The sequence below is a fragment of the Pelodiscus sinensis genome, chromosome 2 (genome assembly GCF_049634645.1).
Source record: "Pelodiscus sinensis isolate JC-2024 chromosome 2, ASM4963464v1, whole genome shotgun sequence".
Taxonomy (NCBI): domain Eukaryota; kingdom Metazoa; phylum Chordata; order Testudines; family Trionychidae; genus Pelodiscus; species Pelodiscus sinensis.
In genome coordinates this window covers 212,822,341-212,839,168 of record NC_134712.1, presented here as the reverse complement: position 1 = coordinate 212,839,168, position 16,828 = coordinate 212,822,341, and the positions used below count along the sequence as shown (strand labels likewise).

Sequence of the window (16,828 nt, the reverse complement as noted above, 5' to 3'; positions counted from 1 at the left end):
AAATTGTGGAGGAAGGTAGCCTTCCAATGTAGCCTTCTCTATATGAGTGGTTTAAACTGTTAGATTGAATAATGTTATTGTAACAGGGACCATAAGTACAAAACAAGACATTGGAGATGGCAAACCAGGTGGGAAAGCAAGATGTTAAAACTAGCAACAGATGGCTTGAGAACTGGAAAAAGCATTACTTTATAACAATCCAAACACAGCGTGATGAGGCCGATGATGTCTATGAGGGTGAATTCTTTACCAACCAAGATCTGGTTTTTGTTATCAGTCCAAGAGCATATGGAATAGAGATGAAACAGGATTGCTTTTCATTGGTTTACCATAAAAACCATGGAAGCAGCAGACTTTTAGTAACTGGAACGTGTACTTAGGAGTGGAAAGCGTCAAAAGAAAATCTAATGGTTGTAGCACTTAAAATGAATCTTCATGATGAAAGGGATTCATGATGCCTGACAGTTCTTCTTTTAAGAAAATGTGCTAACAACAAAAAGGAAAAGGAATTGAAATTGCAGCTGCTGACCATGTAATAACAGGAGGTGGGGGGATGGGAAGAGTTTTCTTTGTACTGCCCTGAGGATGATTACAGTGGAAATATTGCTGTAGTAGCTACACTTCAAAATTAAAATGCTATGTACAGATGCAATATCACAATGTAAATGAAGAACAAGTGACAACTGCTCTTTCTGACAGGCACCATCAACAGAAACATAGACCTCCCACAAGATTCAATTTATAATTAAAATTACAAGAGAAGGGTGCTGTGTAAATACCAATGTGAGATACTTTTATATTCTGCAACTATGATTTTAAGCCCTGGATTTCTGAGTCTGATGGAGTTCCAAATGAGTCAGTTATAGCCCAGCTGGAAATGAGCTTACCTATACTGAATGGTTAAACAATGAGGTCCAACAGAGTTCAAAATTAGGCAGAAGTCATTCACCTATTCTGGCTGGAATATTTGAATCTCTGAATACATTCTTCTCAAGGCAACTGTGCCAAAATACTGATTTTTTTCTTCAACAGGAAAATATTATATTTCATCCCATTCCCTAAAAATGAGATTGAGCAAATTAGAGGGTTTAGCTTAGAATGGTGATGAATAAGAGGGATATGATAAAAGATATATAAAATAATGAATTGTCTAGAGAAGCTAGATTAGAACTTCTCTTATGCCTGTTTGATAACAAGAGGACCTTTGCTGAAATTTAAAAATGGGAAATTCAAAACCACACAAATATTTTTCCACACACTGTGTGATTAAACTGTGGAATTCATTGTCCCGGGAAGTCTTTGAAACTTAAAACTCAATTAGAATAAAAAAGGGATTTGATAGTTATATGAATATCAAGAATATCTAGATATCATAATGAACTGCAATAATTTTCCAAGCATGATTAAACCTTGAGCTTTAGGGCTTAACTTAATATTTAATAATTAGAGACCTAGGTGAGACCTAATGTGTGTTTGGGGAAAGGGGAAATGGTGGCAGATCTATTTGGACAAGATTCTTCCCTCCTCCTGTGAGCATCTGCTGCTGGCCTCTGCCAAAGACAGTATACTAGACTTGTAAACTCTCTGTATTTGTAAAGTGAATAACACACTTGGGCCTACATCCCTGACTGGGTCTCGTAAGCAGCATGATAATACAAATAAACAAATAAATAATAATCAGTGGATCTTGAATCTGATCCAGGATGACATTTCTTATGTTTCTAAATGTGCAACTAATTCACTGAACATAATAAAGAACTAATTCTGCCTCAAGTGAATGTAAATATTGCTAAAGCCTCATTATACATGACTGTTAATGTTTAGAATTATATAACCAATAAAACGTTTGTTCACATTATTTTTAGCTAAAAATGGCACACTTTGCCTGAGGGTTATCCAAAGTTCCTCAGTACTATGAAGCATAAAGTAATTCTCCTTGTTAAATATCATTCAATTTTAGAACAAAATTGTGACTTCCTTCAAATAATGCCAAAATTAGCAGAGTAAAATACTTATCTAAAGTCCTAGTTACACATTCATTACTTAGATCACATACCTCCCACCCCCACATGTATATTTTTCAAGGTTTCTATTTACTACTTAAACCTCTCCAAAATGTTTTGGAGCCATACATTCCCTCTATCTCTTTGGTTCCAAATTATTTCTATGAATAATTCATCAAACAATCTGCACAGAGACTCTGTGGTACTATAAAAGTCATTTCTGATTCTGTTCTTCCATGGGCTTTGTAAACTGTTGTTGCCAGTAGAAAATGATGGAAAGGAATACCTAGAAGCATTTATTTTATGAACACAACAGCACTAGACTTAACATCTGCTGCTCAGCTCAGAGAGTCTAAAATGGGATAACTATTACTGCAAGCAGATATTAAAATTATCCAGCAGATGACTTCAGAGCTGTCAAATGAACATGTTCCATAAGTGAAATGAATGTATGCTATAATTTAAGAATAAGTTAACATCCTGAGTTGACTACACAACTGGGTACATTTTCATTTAAGAATCTCTGAGATTTCACAATGCTCTAAAACTATTAGAAACATGCATCTTTTCAACAACATGAAGACTCCAAAGGCTTCCTTATGAGAGATAAAAGATTAAAGGAAATACTATACCAGTTGAATCAAAGTCTGGAAAATAGTCTGGACAATTCTGAGCAGTCACTCTTCCAGCAGGTGTGTCATCCCAGCACAACCATCCATCCCAAGTTCGGTTACAGAACAGACCTAGCCATTTAGGAAGAATGTGACAATTAATTAAAAAAAGTAAGATCCCACTCTGTTCTACTCCCCCCAGTTAAAAGGCTGTCCACTTGTTGCACAGTACAGAGTTCTTCATGTGGCAAAATAAAATTCCAGCTACACTTTAAAGTGCATTCAGATGCAAGTTTTAATCTCTGACTGGTTTTGCTGACCTGTTGCTGGTGGTACCCTCCTTGCTGAAAAATGATTGTTTTTACACCATTTTCTGAAAAGAACTTTCAGTATAGGATCTGATCCTGAAAAACCTAAAGTCCCAATTTAGCAGTCCATTCATATTCAGCAAAGCACTTAAGCACATGCTAAAATACTTGGCTGATTTGGGGATTTTGTCCCGTGGGTAGTATACCTTCAGTTTGTTAGCACCTTTGAAAAAATCAAGCTCTGGTTGTGTAAATCTTGAAACTTAAACATTTAGAGGCATGCCCAGCTAAATTCACTTTTGAATATGCAGGTTTCTATATTAAATGTTAATGGCTAAATTGTGGCTTTTAAGTCACAGTCTATGATTAGAGCTTTACCCAGTAATAGCCCACGATTTCAGGTTTTAACCAATAGATGTCATTACAAACTCCAATCCAAAAAAACAAACAGTAAATGAAATTGGTACTTAACAAATAAATACGCCTCCCCACCAGAAATGGTATTTAAAGGCTTGTCTACATGGGGCTCAATGTGGACTACTATGGTGTGATTTCTATAGCACATTAATGCATGGTGCATGAATTGGTCCATGTAGACCCTGCAGGTACACACTAAAGATTCCCCAGTGCACTGTAGCACAGGGCTATTTGAAACAAAATAACTTTAAAGCGTACTAGGAACAAAAAGAGAGATTATTCATAGCAGCATAGTTGTGAACCACGCTTCCCTCCCCCCCCCCCCACACACACACAATTTTTTTTTACCATAGTAGATATTTAATTCAGTAGATCTGTTGTCTAAAAATGGATGTTTCAAATTTAATTTCTCAGCTGAAATTTACTGTGAATTTTTTCTTTTTAGGACCACTTGTTTTCTCATTATATAAGAATCCACGTGTGTTTATTTTTTTCCATTATCAACACAGATGCGCTAAATTACTTGTTCAGGTTATTAACAAACCATGATATATTACTTCTGTGTGGAACAGAATTGCATACCCTCCAAATAGTTATGTTTTGACTGCCCTTTTCCAGGGATCTGAGATATATTTTCATGAGTTTAAGGAATTCGTTGGTAAAAGCAAAAGCAGAGAAAAATAGCAGAAGCAAAGCATTTCTGAAAGACATTGCTGTCTAGACTGTATAGGAAGCTTTGATTTTAATTTTAAAAACATTTGCTATGTCTTGATATGGAAAAAAATTATTTTTCAATATACCATACAGCCTTTCCTTCAAGGAAAATAACAAGACAATTTTTCTCCACTGGACATATCGGATATGCACATCTAAGTGATAACACAGAAAAGTGACAACTTGAAGAGAATAATCAATTATAACTGGCCCAGGAATAATACAAGTTCGAAGATGAAGGGGAGAAAAATCTTCTCTCAAAATTACTTAGATTGAGATACTGTGCTGCAATTTGAAGGCAGACTGTGGTGGCTTGAAGTCACTTGCATGTCCTCCAGCCCTGTGCTTCTTCAAGGGCTAGAGAGGCTCCAGAAATAAACAGCCTTGGGGATCTAAGTTATGGCCCTCCCTCTGGGTTGCCCCATAGGCTGCAGTAATGCATGGAATTACCACAGATTTGCATGCCAAAGCTCTGCTCCTGACACAGCTGCTAAACCAAAGGAGAGAGTCTCATAGCTAACTTCTGCAACTCCTGCACCAGGGCAATCTGCTGGCTAGGTATTTAGAGCCACTTTATGGTGCTTCATACCCCTGTTTTCTTTGTAGAATCAAATTGAAAAAATCAGTTCATTTATGATATCATCTCAGTTTATTCTCACCATCTTGATAAGGACTAAAAAAAGACGTATCCTATATCAAACCCAGCTATGTTGAAATGACAACTTTAGTCTAGTTTGTCAGTCAGCAGAACACAGGAATTGCCACACTACTCTAGACCAGCATCCATCTATTTTACCCTGTCCGTAGTGGAGGTGCGGCAGAAGAAATTGCAAGAAATCCTGCAGTGGAAATTAGTCTCTGATCCTGCAAACCCTTAAGCATGTGTGTACTTCTACCTACTCACACAAGTGCCACTGAAGCCAATGGTACTTTTTACATGGGTGAATCTACACAGGCTTGCAGACCCAGGGCCGAACAGAATAAGCTGCTCATAGAGGCTGTTTTCCCCTAATGCCCAGCAATTAGAGGTCTGCTTATACCCTGACACATAGGGGATTATATCTCTTATATCTTATATCTTAAATGACTGGTTTTATCCTATCGAACATAGCTATGGATGTCCATGTTATTGACATGAACCATATGCCCATTGAAGTTGAGGGGAGCCTTTCCAATTACTTCAAAACACTTTAAATCAGACTTCAAACACCTACATATCTAAAATCATTTTTTGAATCTCACAGCGCTTAGTAATATTCTGTGGGCGTAATAACATTTTGTGGCAATAAGTCCCATAGGTGACACTGGTGCTTTTTTTCTGACGGTACGGTCCGGAACAGCATACCGTCAACTATTTTCCCAGCCCACAGAAAGGGAATGGGATTTCCCCCATGCGTACTGGCACCTGTTTTCCTGGGGCAGCTCGGCTTTCCTTTTTTTTTTTCCTCAACAAATTTGCCCCCGAGTACCAGCACCTTTTTTCTTATAAAAAAAGCACTGAGTGCACACCTCTGGTGTATAACTAGCTTCTTTAATCCACAACAGATGCCATAAATTGGGCAGGTTTCAGTTTCATCAAATTTCTTTTTGTTCTTATATTATGACAATAACATATCCAATTTCCCTTCTCTATACTATTTGTTATTTCCAAAACCTAATGTCCTCTTTGTCTTCACTCTGAACAGTCCCATATGTTTAAGTTTTTCCTCACATAAAATCTCCTAATGCTGCAATCATTTTGTCATCCTTCTCTAACTTATTTTTATTTCTGCTATATCCTTTTTGAGATAAGAGTGATCAAAACTGAACTGAGTATTCCTGGTGAGGATGCCCCTTGTTTACCAGCATTATGTGACCGGTATTATTTTCTATTTCATTGCTTATACATCCCAATATTTTGTTTGTTCTTTTGATCACTACTCCACAGGACCAGCCCTAGGAGTTTTGTGGCCCAGAATGGAAAATGTGCCCAACCTTCTCCCAAAAGCCCCCAAAATAAAACCAAATTAAAAAAAACCCAACAACTCCTCCCTACTTTGCCCATGATTTGGTGACCCTGAAAGTTGGCAGTCAGGGAGACTGCCCACATTACCCACCAACAACCCTGGCCCGGTCAGTTTGTCAGAGATGTTAGCAGAGGTTTCATTGAGCTGTTCATGATAATACCTATGACCAGAAAGTTACATTTAACTTAGAACACAGAACATTTAGAATACCTATGTTCATTTAGAAACTAGATCAGGCCAGGAAACGAATTATGAAAAATGAATTAGCTGGTTGAAGCAAACAGAATGATTTCTATATTGAAGAAACTGCTGTTCACTGCTATTTGTATTGCTATTTTCTCTCTTTAAAGTATCGGTGAAGCTTTGAGACTTGTGAAGATGCTGGACTGACAGCCCTAAAGACTGATATTCCCAAAGCATGAAAAACAGTAATTCAAGCTTCATCATATTGTCAATTTAGTGTACTTCAACTGTGCCAGGGAAGAATGATCTCTAAGGGTGAGAGGACAGTTCATTCTCCATGATCATTTGTAGGGCTATTCTCCATAAGGGTATGTCTACACTGCAGCTGTTTTTCCAGAAAAACTACACTTCCTTCCACATTGCAACTGCATTCTTTTGACAGAAAGTCGAAAGAATGCAGGGGTTTTTCCGACAGCAGTAAACATCTTTCTATGAGGAAGAAACCTTTTTCCGAAAGAGCTCTTTCGGAAAAAGGCATGTGTGGATGGGAAAGAGGGTTTTTTTTTCCGAAAAAAGAGGCCTCCAGGAAAAAAGCACAGGTGCCCTGGTGGCCACTCCATCCATAGTAATTACAATTTAAATGCGAGATAGCATCCAATAAATGTGAATGCTATCTTTCAAAAAAGCACATCGTTTTTTCATTGCACTTTTGCTGGGTGGACGCTCTCTTTCAAAAGAAATTTTTCTGGAAGATCTCTTCCGGAAAACCTTCTTCCAAAAGAAGCCTGCAGTCTAGACATAGCCTCAGAGTGATAAGATGGGTGATAAAACTGGTATGACTTATTAATGCAGACAGTAAGAATATGCATAATAATACTAGTACACAGAAGGAAATGTTCCATCAAAGCTATACAGAAAACATATCAATGTGCAATTAATTTTTTTTCTCCCCTGTCCCCATCTCCCTCCCTTTCTTTTTTTTTTTTACCTTTTTTCCTATATGGTGGATCTCTGTTCATTCTCTCATAGCATTTGAACTGTGAATCTATTATTTTCTGTCGTACTGATGAGTGTTCGGTTACTACATGCTCTAATGGAGGATCGGTATAATTTACAGTAGAAGTAAGACTTGCAGCCATTCTCTGCAGAAAGGAAAATCTGTTAATATAAGTGAGTAAAACCAGGAGGAGAAAATCAAAAACATGAGGTTTAGAAATTTCTATTATTCTTTATTTCAAAGGCCTTTTAGCTGCACATATGCTTAGTATTTTTCTGGAACTTTTATCTTTGTCAAACCAAATGGTAAAATTAGTAGTTTTCCTTCTCTATAAACTCAGCATTTTAACCACATTCTTTTCCTTAGACAAGGTAAAATAAAGAAGTCTTAGAAATGGTTCATGTATTTTATTGGCCTACAAGCACTTTTAAAATTCTGCTCTTCCACAAGTTTGCTGCACCCAGCTATCTTCTCTAGCCAATGTATTTTTTCCCCACTGCACCCAGCATTGCGTATCCTAGTGTCACATCTTTATATATCAGCTGAATGTTCCGTCAAGCCAATGCCATCCTAGAAATTCCCAGAAGTGTTGAAGCATATAAGGGCTTGTGTCAAAGATCCCAAACCTAAATGCCTAATGCCACGTCTTTAAATCTTTAGTTGGGCATATAAATAAAATGTACCAGATTTTCAAAAGTGCTGAGTTCCTGTATCCCTTTCCAATACAATGGGCTCTATTGTGGTATTTACTCCGCAGCCCTGTGTAAGGACAGGACAGGACAGAGTCACATTACTCAACCAGAATCATGAAAATACTATCCAAGCCAGGCAAAATCTGTTCTGTGATTGGTCAGGACTAATGGGAGTGCACACCTTGCTCCGTCTATTAAGTTATGATTGTTCACTCTATTGTACCAGACCAGCTCGGTGGGCCAGTCTAAAATGAGATAATATGGGGCTTTTGCTCCTCTCCATCCTATTCCATTCCTGATTTGTAATGTGTTCCTGATGGGAGGGAAATAGACTGAGCAGTTCCTTTGCTCCCTTTCCTTCTCTGATTCTCTATTTCTGCATAACAGCCTTCAAAATCTGGCTCATAGGGATTTGTGGGTGCTTGGGACTTTTGAAAATCAAACTTCATTTATGTAGGTTCAAACATTTTAGTCTGGAATGCAGCTAAGCACTCAGGTGTGAAAAATTAAGTGCCCAACATTTACTATTCCAAACCTAGTTTTCCTTAGAGACCAGGCATGCAAATCTGTTGGATTTAATACAAGATTCCTTTAGGCTGCACTGTTTTTCCCAAAACCCAAATGTGTGTCTGGCATTCCCACAAAGGATCCTGCAAGTATATTTCAGATGATATCTACTCCATTTATAGGTCACTCACTGAAAACCTGAGTGATTTATAGCAGCATTTACTATTTAAACAGGCATTTGTAGTTGTACATATGGAAGACATGATAATTTTCAAAGCTATTTTAATACCACCCTACTCCTCCAATATGACACTTATTCCTATTACTCAAGTAATGCAACAAACTAGTGCATTCAAATGTTTCATTTAATACTACTAGATCACTTTTATGTTACGTACAACATGGATAGTGTGTTTATAATACAGAATGCAAAGATTATATTTTATTACAATTCTTCTGTTTTAAGTTATTTCATTTTAGCCCTTTGTGCCCCCATATCTAACTGAATTTACAATCTCATCTGCTACCAACATTTTAATTTTCAGCAGCAAACAACCACCATTTGGAGTGTAAGGGGGATGAAGAGTGCGCCTTACATCGTTGTACTGAAATAATTGTTTGAAACAAAAAAGATGAAAATAGGAAGAAGGGAGATAGGTTCTACTCTGTTCTTTTAAATGTAGGTACTTATACTATACCCTTCACTCAGTGAGTGAGATATGTCTGGATGGTTTTCTTTGAATACTTGGATAAAATGAATTAAGTTGTATAGAAAGAACAAACATGTAAATATACCCCAAATTGGTGAAAAAAGAAGTGAGACCTACAAAAGACCTTCTAAACCTGTATCAGCAATAACCAGAAAACAAGCATCAGTCATTAGGATGTTCCAATTGAGATCAATGGTGTACTGATGTGACAAGATGCAGAGGCACGTAAGACAGCAATGATCGAAATGCATCAAAGAATTAGACACTTACATCAATTTTACACTAGTGCAACACCATTTAATGTAATGCTTCAAAGAGCTACTATTAAAATGTCCAATTGATACAGCAAGCCTCTCCTTGTTTTTTCTAAATGTTATTCCAGATAGCCATTAATTTCCGTTTCAGCCAACCTTAGTGTTGGAAAAAGGGGATGACTCTGATTTAATTTAATTTAATTTGATTTAATTTAGTTCCAGGGAGGGATTAACAAAACATTCAATGAGTGAGGAAGGCTACAGAGAGATGGGATGAAAGAGTGAAGGGACAGTTTCCTTTCTCTTAAACTGGTTTTCCCTGGAGAAAGGATGGTCTGACCCCGAATCCTTTTTGGTCAAACACAAACAAACCCAATTCAAAAATTAGCAATGCCAGAAGAGTGTGATCCCAAATTATACATATTGTTCCACTAAATTTTTCCTTATAACCTAAAGAACAATTCAAATATAGAATAAAAGGGAAAATACAAATCTATATGTTAGATTGCTATCTTTTTCTAATCTTTTCAAAATGATCTTTTTAAATATATAAGAGTACTGTGCATTGACAAAGGCTATATAGGACTGAAACATAATATACCTTGAAATTAAAAGCAAGAAATGCCAGCAGAAAGGAAATGCACCAAAGGTATCTTGTAGAAGGTAAGGACATAATGATTTACTATTGTAAAGCCATTTTCATAGGGGATGATAGTCTATTTGTGTCTAGGATATTTCTAAGAGAGAAGATATCATATTCTCGAAGAGCAATTTTACATATGGCCACACAGAAAGGGACTAATTCTATTCCCAAAGAAGTTAATGGCAAAACTCTCATTGGGCATATAGTTAGAGGAGAACACCTCACTCAGAGGTTATTGGTTGTGTGTGGGGAGAAGGAAGGTAAATGAGGTAAGAACTCGCACCCAGCTTTGTTAATTTTTTTATTTAGCACTGTGTAGTTTAGCTTTACCTATGTAATCTATATAGTATTGTTTAAATTAAGCTGTCATGTAACACATGGGACTCTATCCTATAATTATTAAAAAATGTAGATGAAGTCATGGCCCCCATTGAAATCAATGGCAAAATTCTCACTGACTTCAATGGGCCCTTGATTTCATCCAGAAAAATTAAAACCGCAGAGATGACTTTTTCATGGCATTCTTCTAAATATAAACTGATTTATGGGATATAGTAAATCTTCCCTGTATTTGGATAAAAAACAGATCATCATCGTTTGATACAATAGGCCCAGATTCTCAACTGTATTTATGCTCCTAAATTCTACTGATTTCAGTGGAAGTTGGGAGCATAATTACCTTTGAGAATCTGGCCCACAGTCATAGAATCATAGAATACTAGGACTGGAAGGGACCTCGAGAGGTCATCGAGTCCAGACCCCTACCCTCATGGCAGGCCCCAGTATTCTCTAGACTATTCCTGATAGACATTTATCTAACCTACTCTTAAATATCTCCAGAGATGGAGATTCCACAACCTGCCTGGGCAATTTATTCCAGTGTTTAACCACCCTGACAGTTAGGAACTTTTTCCTAATGTCCAACCTAAACCTCCCTTGCTGCAGTTTAAGCCCATTGCTTCTTGTTCTATCCTCAGAGGCCAGGAAGAACAAGTTTTCTCCCTCCTCCTTGTGACACCCTTTTAGATACCTGAAAATTGCTATCATGTCCCCTCTCAATCTTCTCTTTTCCAAACTAAACAAGCCCAACTCTTTTAGTCTTCTTTCATAGGTCATGTTTTCTAGACCGTTAATCATTCTTGTTGCTCTTCTCTGCACTTTCTCCAATTTTTCCATAACTTATGTCAGTCACTAACATAAGCTCAGTTTTCTTCTTTTAGTGTACAGTGAGCATTTGCACACATCAGGTAGGTCTGCACAATTTATTTGTGCATGCATACATTGGAAAATATGACTAATTTTTGTAGTATGAACAGTATTCTCTCTCTCTTTCTTTAAATCAGGTTAAAATTCGGGCAACATAATCTGAGGATGAACTATGAACTATACATATTTGGAAAATTAGTCTCATCTACTTGTATATAGGAGTGCATTGAGGAACAAAGCTTCCTTCTGGGCCTCACAGGAAAGAACCACCAACCACCCCCTGGTGGGCAGAGCCATGCCAGCCACACCTGCCCCTTCAGAAACAGGGGTGGGACAGGAAGTACAAAATTGGTCACTACAGCTCAGTTGGGCTGGAGCCGTTGAAGGAGATAGACACTACTGCTGGGCTTGAGCCCAATAGGGACCCTTTGAGTCTTCCATACTGTAAAGAACTGCCAGAGCTGCTAGCTGAGTGGGGTGCTGATGAGCTGTTTGGACTGCTGCTACCTATGTACCCTGAGGAGACAAAGGATATACATAAAGTGAAGGTGCCCAACAAGGGGTTCATTGGAAATAGCCCAGGAACACCAGACAATAGTCCAGTTGTAGTGCCAGAGTGCTGGTTAATGTATAATGCTGGGATTCCTGCCATCCCAGTGGTGGAGCACTCCACCACTGTTAAGGGCTGGCTGGAACCCAATGAATTAGGGTGATCCTGGGTCCTTCTAAGCCTTGCTGCCAACCTCACCCCTGAGGTGGCTGCCTACTGTCCTTAGGCCAAGAGGCCTATGCTTGTCTGCATCTTCCTGAGTTAGGACAAAAGGCAAAAGTCTCAGATATACAAATAGGCTCCACATATAGGTAAAATTGGCTCCTCTCCTACCCTTCGATTAACTTTAGTGGACACTGGATCAGACCATTAGCTCCTTTGAGAAATTATCAAGAAATTTTGATATAATCTAAATTTGGAAATTTACATTTGGAGGGTTGTAACTGGGTACTTTGGAATTAACCTTAGGATACTTTCCCCCCTAACTTCGGTTATGTCATAAAAGATATTTAACAAGACTAAATTATCTTTTATTCAGTAAATATCTGCAATACTGTGTAAATTTATATTTTCCAGAAATGCACTACTATGTATTGAAAAAACTTCCCATCCATCAATAATTTGAGATGGAAGTACAAATGGTATTGATATGTACAGTAAAGTAAAATACCTTGTGCATTACAAATAGTTTTTTATTAAAGAAAAATAAATAATTCACAGCTTCATAATTAAAACATTAGGTATATCATGTAAGTAATCGGCATTATTTCTTCTGAAGAAAACTGCTTATGTGATGTCTCATGCAGCAGTTTAGCAGCCGTACATATGATGTCACTCCTAAAAGTCCAAGTAAATGACGTCATGCATACGACCACCAAGCCACCACGCAATAAAGGACTAAGAAGATGAATTATCATTATGAGTAGAGTGCTGGGAATATTGATGATCTCTTTATACTTAGAATTGATAATACACTCCAGATGAAAGCAGTTTGCATGAATTATTTGTCCAATTTTACAGTGAATTCTTAAATATTCTACAGGTAAATCCATCTGTCTTGTCAATGTAAGATTTTCCAACACAGATTCCAGATAGAGGAAACATAAAATATCGTTGTTTCAGAAAATGCTTCATGAATGAACACGTTTCCAAAAAGACTCCTGTTTCATCATTAGTAATGAGAAAAACATAAAAAATGTTGCGTAAGTTATAGACTCAGTGTGATATTTAGGATCATTCAGGATATACTGAATTTCTTTCTTTCTTTCCATCTGTCTTTTTTTCTAAACAAAGTACAGTAAACTGGCAAACTGTAATATTGAACCTAGAAAAATATATTATGGTTTGTGGCCAAGTCAATAATTTATTATTTCTGGTAGATGAAAAATACCCTTTACGTTCTTATTTAAATTGCCATATACAGTCACTGGTGTATGGATCACCAAATTCCTATCCTTTGCTATATCCAATCTTTCATGAGTGGAAACTCAGTGGGAACTCATCTCATCTCATCTCAACATGGATTGCACAGACCCTCCAGAACCTTGAATCTGATCCCACATTTCTTCATGACTATTAATAGCAGGGTACAGACAGAATCCATTGAACATGCTTTAGGAAGGCAATTAATACATTGTACTCTCAATGTTATAGAACTTTATAATAAGTATTATTCTGATTTTGAATTTTTTTTAACATGAATGGAAGATGTTTAAAATATTTCATGTGAGTTCTCCACATTTCTACACTGAACATTCAAATCTTTATTTAGCTAGAACTAAAGCAGTATAGAAGCTAGCTTTTATACTGCGATCCTATGATCACTAATGTTGGCAGGTCTTTAAACAAGTATGAGACCAACTCTAGCCGTGTAGAGACACCAGAATTTTAGTGAAAAGCATTTTTACTTTTCATTAATATTCAGTATTCGTACTACTTGTGTAAGTCAGTCCTGCAAGCCTTACTCACATGGAGAATCCTTACATGAATAGTCCAATGGAATCCATGGGCTTTCAGGAAGACTATATTTGGCTTTTTGTCACAACAAGCTTCTTTAGCCCAATCAACTGCACAATGAGATTATTTTAACTTATAAATTTTAAAAGCAGAGACTGAGCCAAAATTCTGGAGCATCCCTTAATTTGAGACTGTACCTTTTTGGGTATAGGCAGATTTTTGTTTAATACGTAACACTTTGTTTATACTACAGTTAGAAAATAAGCATGTTCAGAAACACTCTCACCAAATCTGAACTATAAACCATTTATTTGCCTTTAAGAGGGATACTTGTATGAGTGAGGCTTATATATTCAAGTTGCTTACAACTGGCTGGCAATATGTAGCAGCAAGGTGGAATATTCACTTTAAAGCTATCTTTTTCAAAGGCAATAGCACAGATAATCAGATCCTGCTCATTCAGAATAGGTCTTAGGGGAAAAAGTAAGTAGCAAAGAGATTTAAAGCGATGATTCATTCCTTATTGCATTTATTACGAGAAGCTTTCACATGTAATATATGAGGCAGCCCAGTGAGATCCATTTTCTTCTGAATATGTTGGCTGGTAGTAGAATTCTGTCTTATACTTTTCTGAGGAATCAGCAAAGTTATACTCAGTATCCAGAATATGTTCAACAGATTCCTCTATATTTTAAAGCAAGGATTAAAATCAAGAGTGGAATCTTTTGTCTTTTTTCAATAAAGTTAATTAATAGTACAAATTGCTTTAGACTTTAAGAACTATATAGTACCAGCGAAACTGGAAAATCTCTCTCAACAGAAAATAATCTGGAAAGATATATAATTAAAAAGATATATAACTTCAGACTCAATTGATTTCTAACTGCAGCTTAAATAAGGTGAAGTAGCTTTTAAAAGTTAAAATACAGATTTTTATATTTTGTCTATGTTTAAAATTGCTGATCCAAAGGTTATTGTATTGTTCCAAAATTGTAAGTTTTCTGTCTCATAGGTATTTTACGGATAGTAAAATATGGACATGAAAAGGCACATGTACTATCCTCTCCTTACCCTTTCCTCTCTGTATCATCAAAAACCACTGATCTTAAGGCATACTATATTTCTAAGGCTATGTCTAGACTGCAAGCCTCTTTCGAAAGAGAGCGTCTAGACTGCACGTTGAACTTTCGAAAAAGCAGCTTGCTTTTTCGAAAGAAAGCATCCAGTGAGTCTGGATGCTCTCTTTCGAAGAAGCCCTATTTACATTGAAGAACGCCTTCTTTCGAAAGAGGAACTTTCGAAAGAAGGCATTCTTCCTCGTGAAATGAGGTTTACCGCCATCGAAAGAAAAGCCGCGTTCTTTCGATTTAATTTCGAAAGAACGCGGCTGCAGTCTAGACGCAGGTGAGGTTTTTTCGAAAAAAGGCTACTTTTTTTGAAAAAACCCCTGAGTCTGGACACAGCCTAAGAGATCTCCTCTTTCAGTAGTTTTTTTATTCTTATGTTAAGATTTTATCAACAGGATACATATTTCTTGTCCTTTGTGCACAACAGTAATAGTATAGACTTGAATTAGATTTCAGAACATTTCAATGTCATAAGTAGTTCATTTTCTTTTACTTACAATTAGAAGAATCATCAGTAAGAAACAACTGTGGGTTGAGTTTTCCATTGTGGATTCTTTCTTAGGTGATATGTTTCTGCTGACCCTTCTGGGAATTAAACAACAACAACAAAAACAAATATATTAGACTTTATTTATTTATGCCCAGTTGTAACAATTCTCCCTCCATGTGGTATCCTGTTAGAAAAGTGTTTTTACAATTTTTGCACATGTGTGTTTATGATTGTACTGAATATACTAAGAAGGACTGTGTGTTTTCATTTTTGTCTATCTGGAAGAATTTCTTTTTTATCCTTTGCATTTTTAAAACCTTAGTTTTTATGAAATTATGTCATTAAATGTACATTACAATTTGGAGGAAAACATTGAGTCAATGTCAGAACATCCTGTTTAGACAGTTTCAGAATGAAACTTTCCAATCTTATGTTTCCAAATGATTTGTAATTTAGAATTTTAAAATTTAGTTTATTATAATAGAAAACAAAAATGTCAACATGAAAATTGTTTTGATTTTGTCAGAATGAAATGTTTTGATTGATTGGAAACAAATCCCCCCCCCCCCCCCAACTTTTCTTTGTGGAGGATTTTCAAATTTTCATTTCATTCAAATTCAAATCAAAATCAAAATTTGAAATCTCATAATCCTTCATGAAACAGAATATCAGCTCTCAGCACAACACTTTCCCGGAGATGGCTGAGAGAAACATAATCAGAAGAGGCATTTGGCCAGTAAGATTTTCCCTGTAAGCCAGCCAAAGCCAGTTGGACTATTTGGGTATGTCTACACTGCATTCCTCTTTCGAGAGAAGAATGCAAATGCAGCCGAGCAAAATTGCAAATGAAGCACGGATTTGAATTTCCCGCGCTTCGTTTACATAATGAAGTTTGGGCGCTTTTTCGAAATACCCTATTTCAGAAGAAAAAACTCGGTCTAGTTGGGGTTATTTTGAGAAAAAAAACATCTTTTTAAATAACCCTTACTCCTTAAAAAATGAGGTTTAAGGGTTATTTCGAAAGAATGGCACCCAGTCGCCATTAAGCAAATGAAGCACGGTAAATTCAAATCTGCGCTTCATTTGCAATTTCACTCGGCTGCATTTGCATTCCTCTCTCGAAAGAGGAATGCAGTGTAGACATACTCTTTGAGCGCCTTCACAACACCATTGTTCAATAAAAAGTAACAATACTTAATAAAATATCAATAGACAAGTTTCTTTCAAATGCTGCTGGAAACTTTATATATACAGAACTGTATATATGCAGTACCATAGATAACCTTCAGACATTATAGGAACATGACCAGGCAATCATGCCTGTATTGTTCCGATACCTTAGAATTAAAGGCCAAGATTTGCTCAGCTGAAGTCTCTGAACATGTTCCTGCCAAGTTCCACATATGTGGAAATTCCATTGTCAACAATATAGTTCTGAGGGCAAAAGGCATACA

At 36.7% G+C, this 16,828-nt stretch overlaps 1 protein-coding gene across 1 annotated transcript in view; it reads right to left on the bottom strand.

The window, feature by feature from the left end:
• The window catches only part of CALCR (calcitonin receptor), a 261,291-nt gene that overhangs the window by 97,437 nt on the left and 147,026 nt on the right, over window positions 1-16,828 (bottom strand). The window contains exons 2-4 of the mRNA XM_075922361.1: window positions 15,382-15,469; window positions 7,231-7,384; window positions 2,636-2,746 (exon numbers count right to left, since the gene is read on the bottom strand). Coding sequence (XP_075778476.1) covers window positions 2,636-2,746; window positions 7,231-7,384; window positions 15,382-15,469 — 353 coding nt within the window. The remainder of the gene's footprint in view (window positions 1-2,635; window positions 2,747-7,230; window positions 7,385-15,381; window positions 15,470-16,828) is intronic.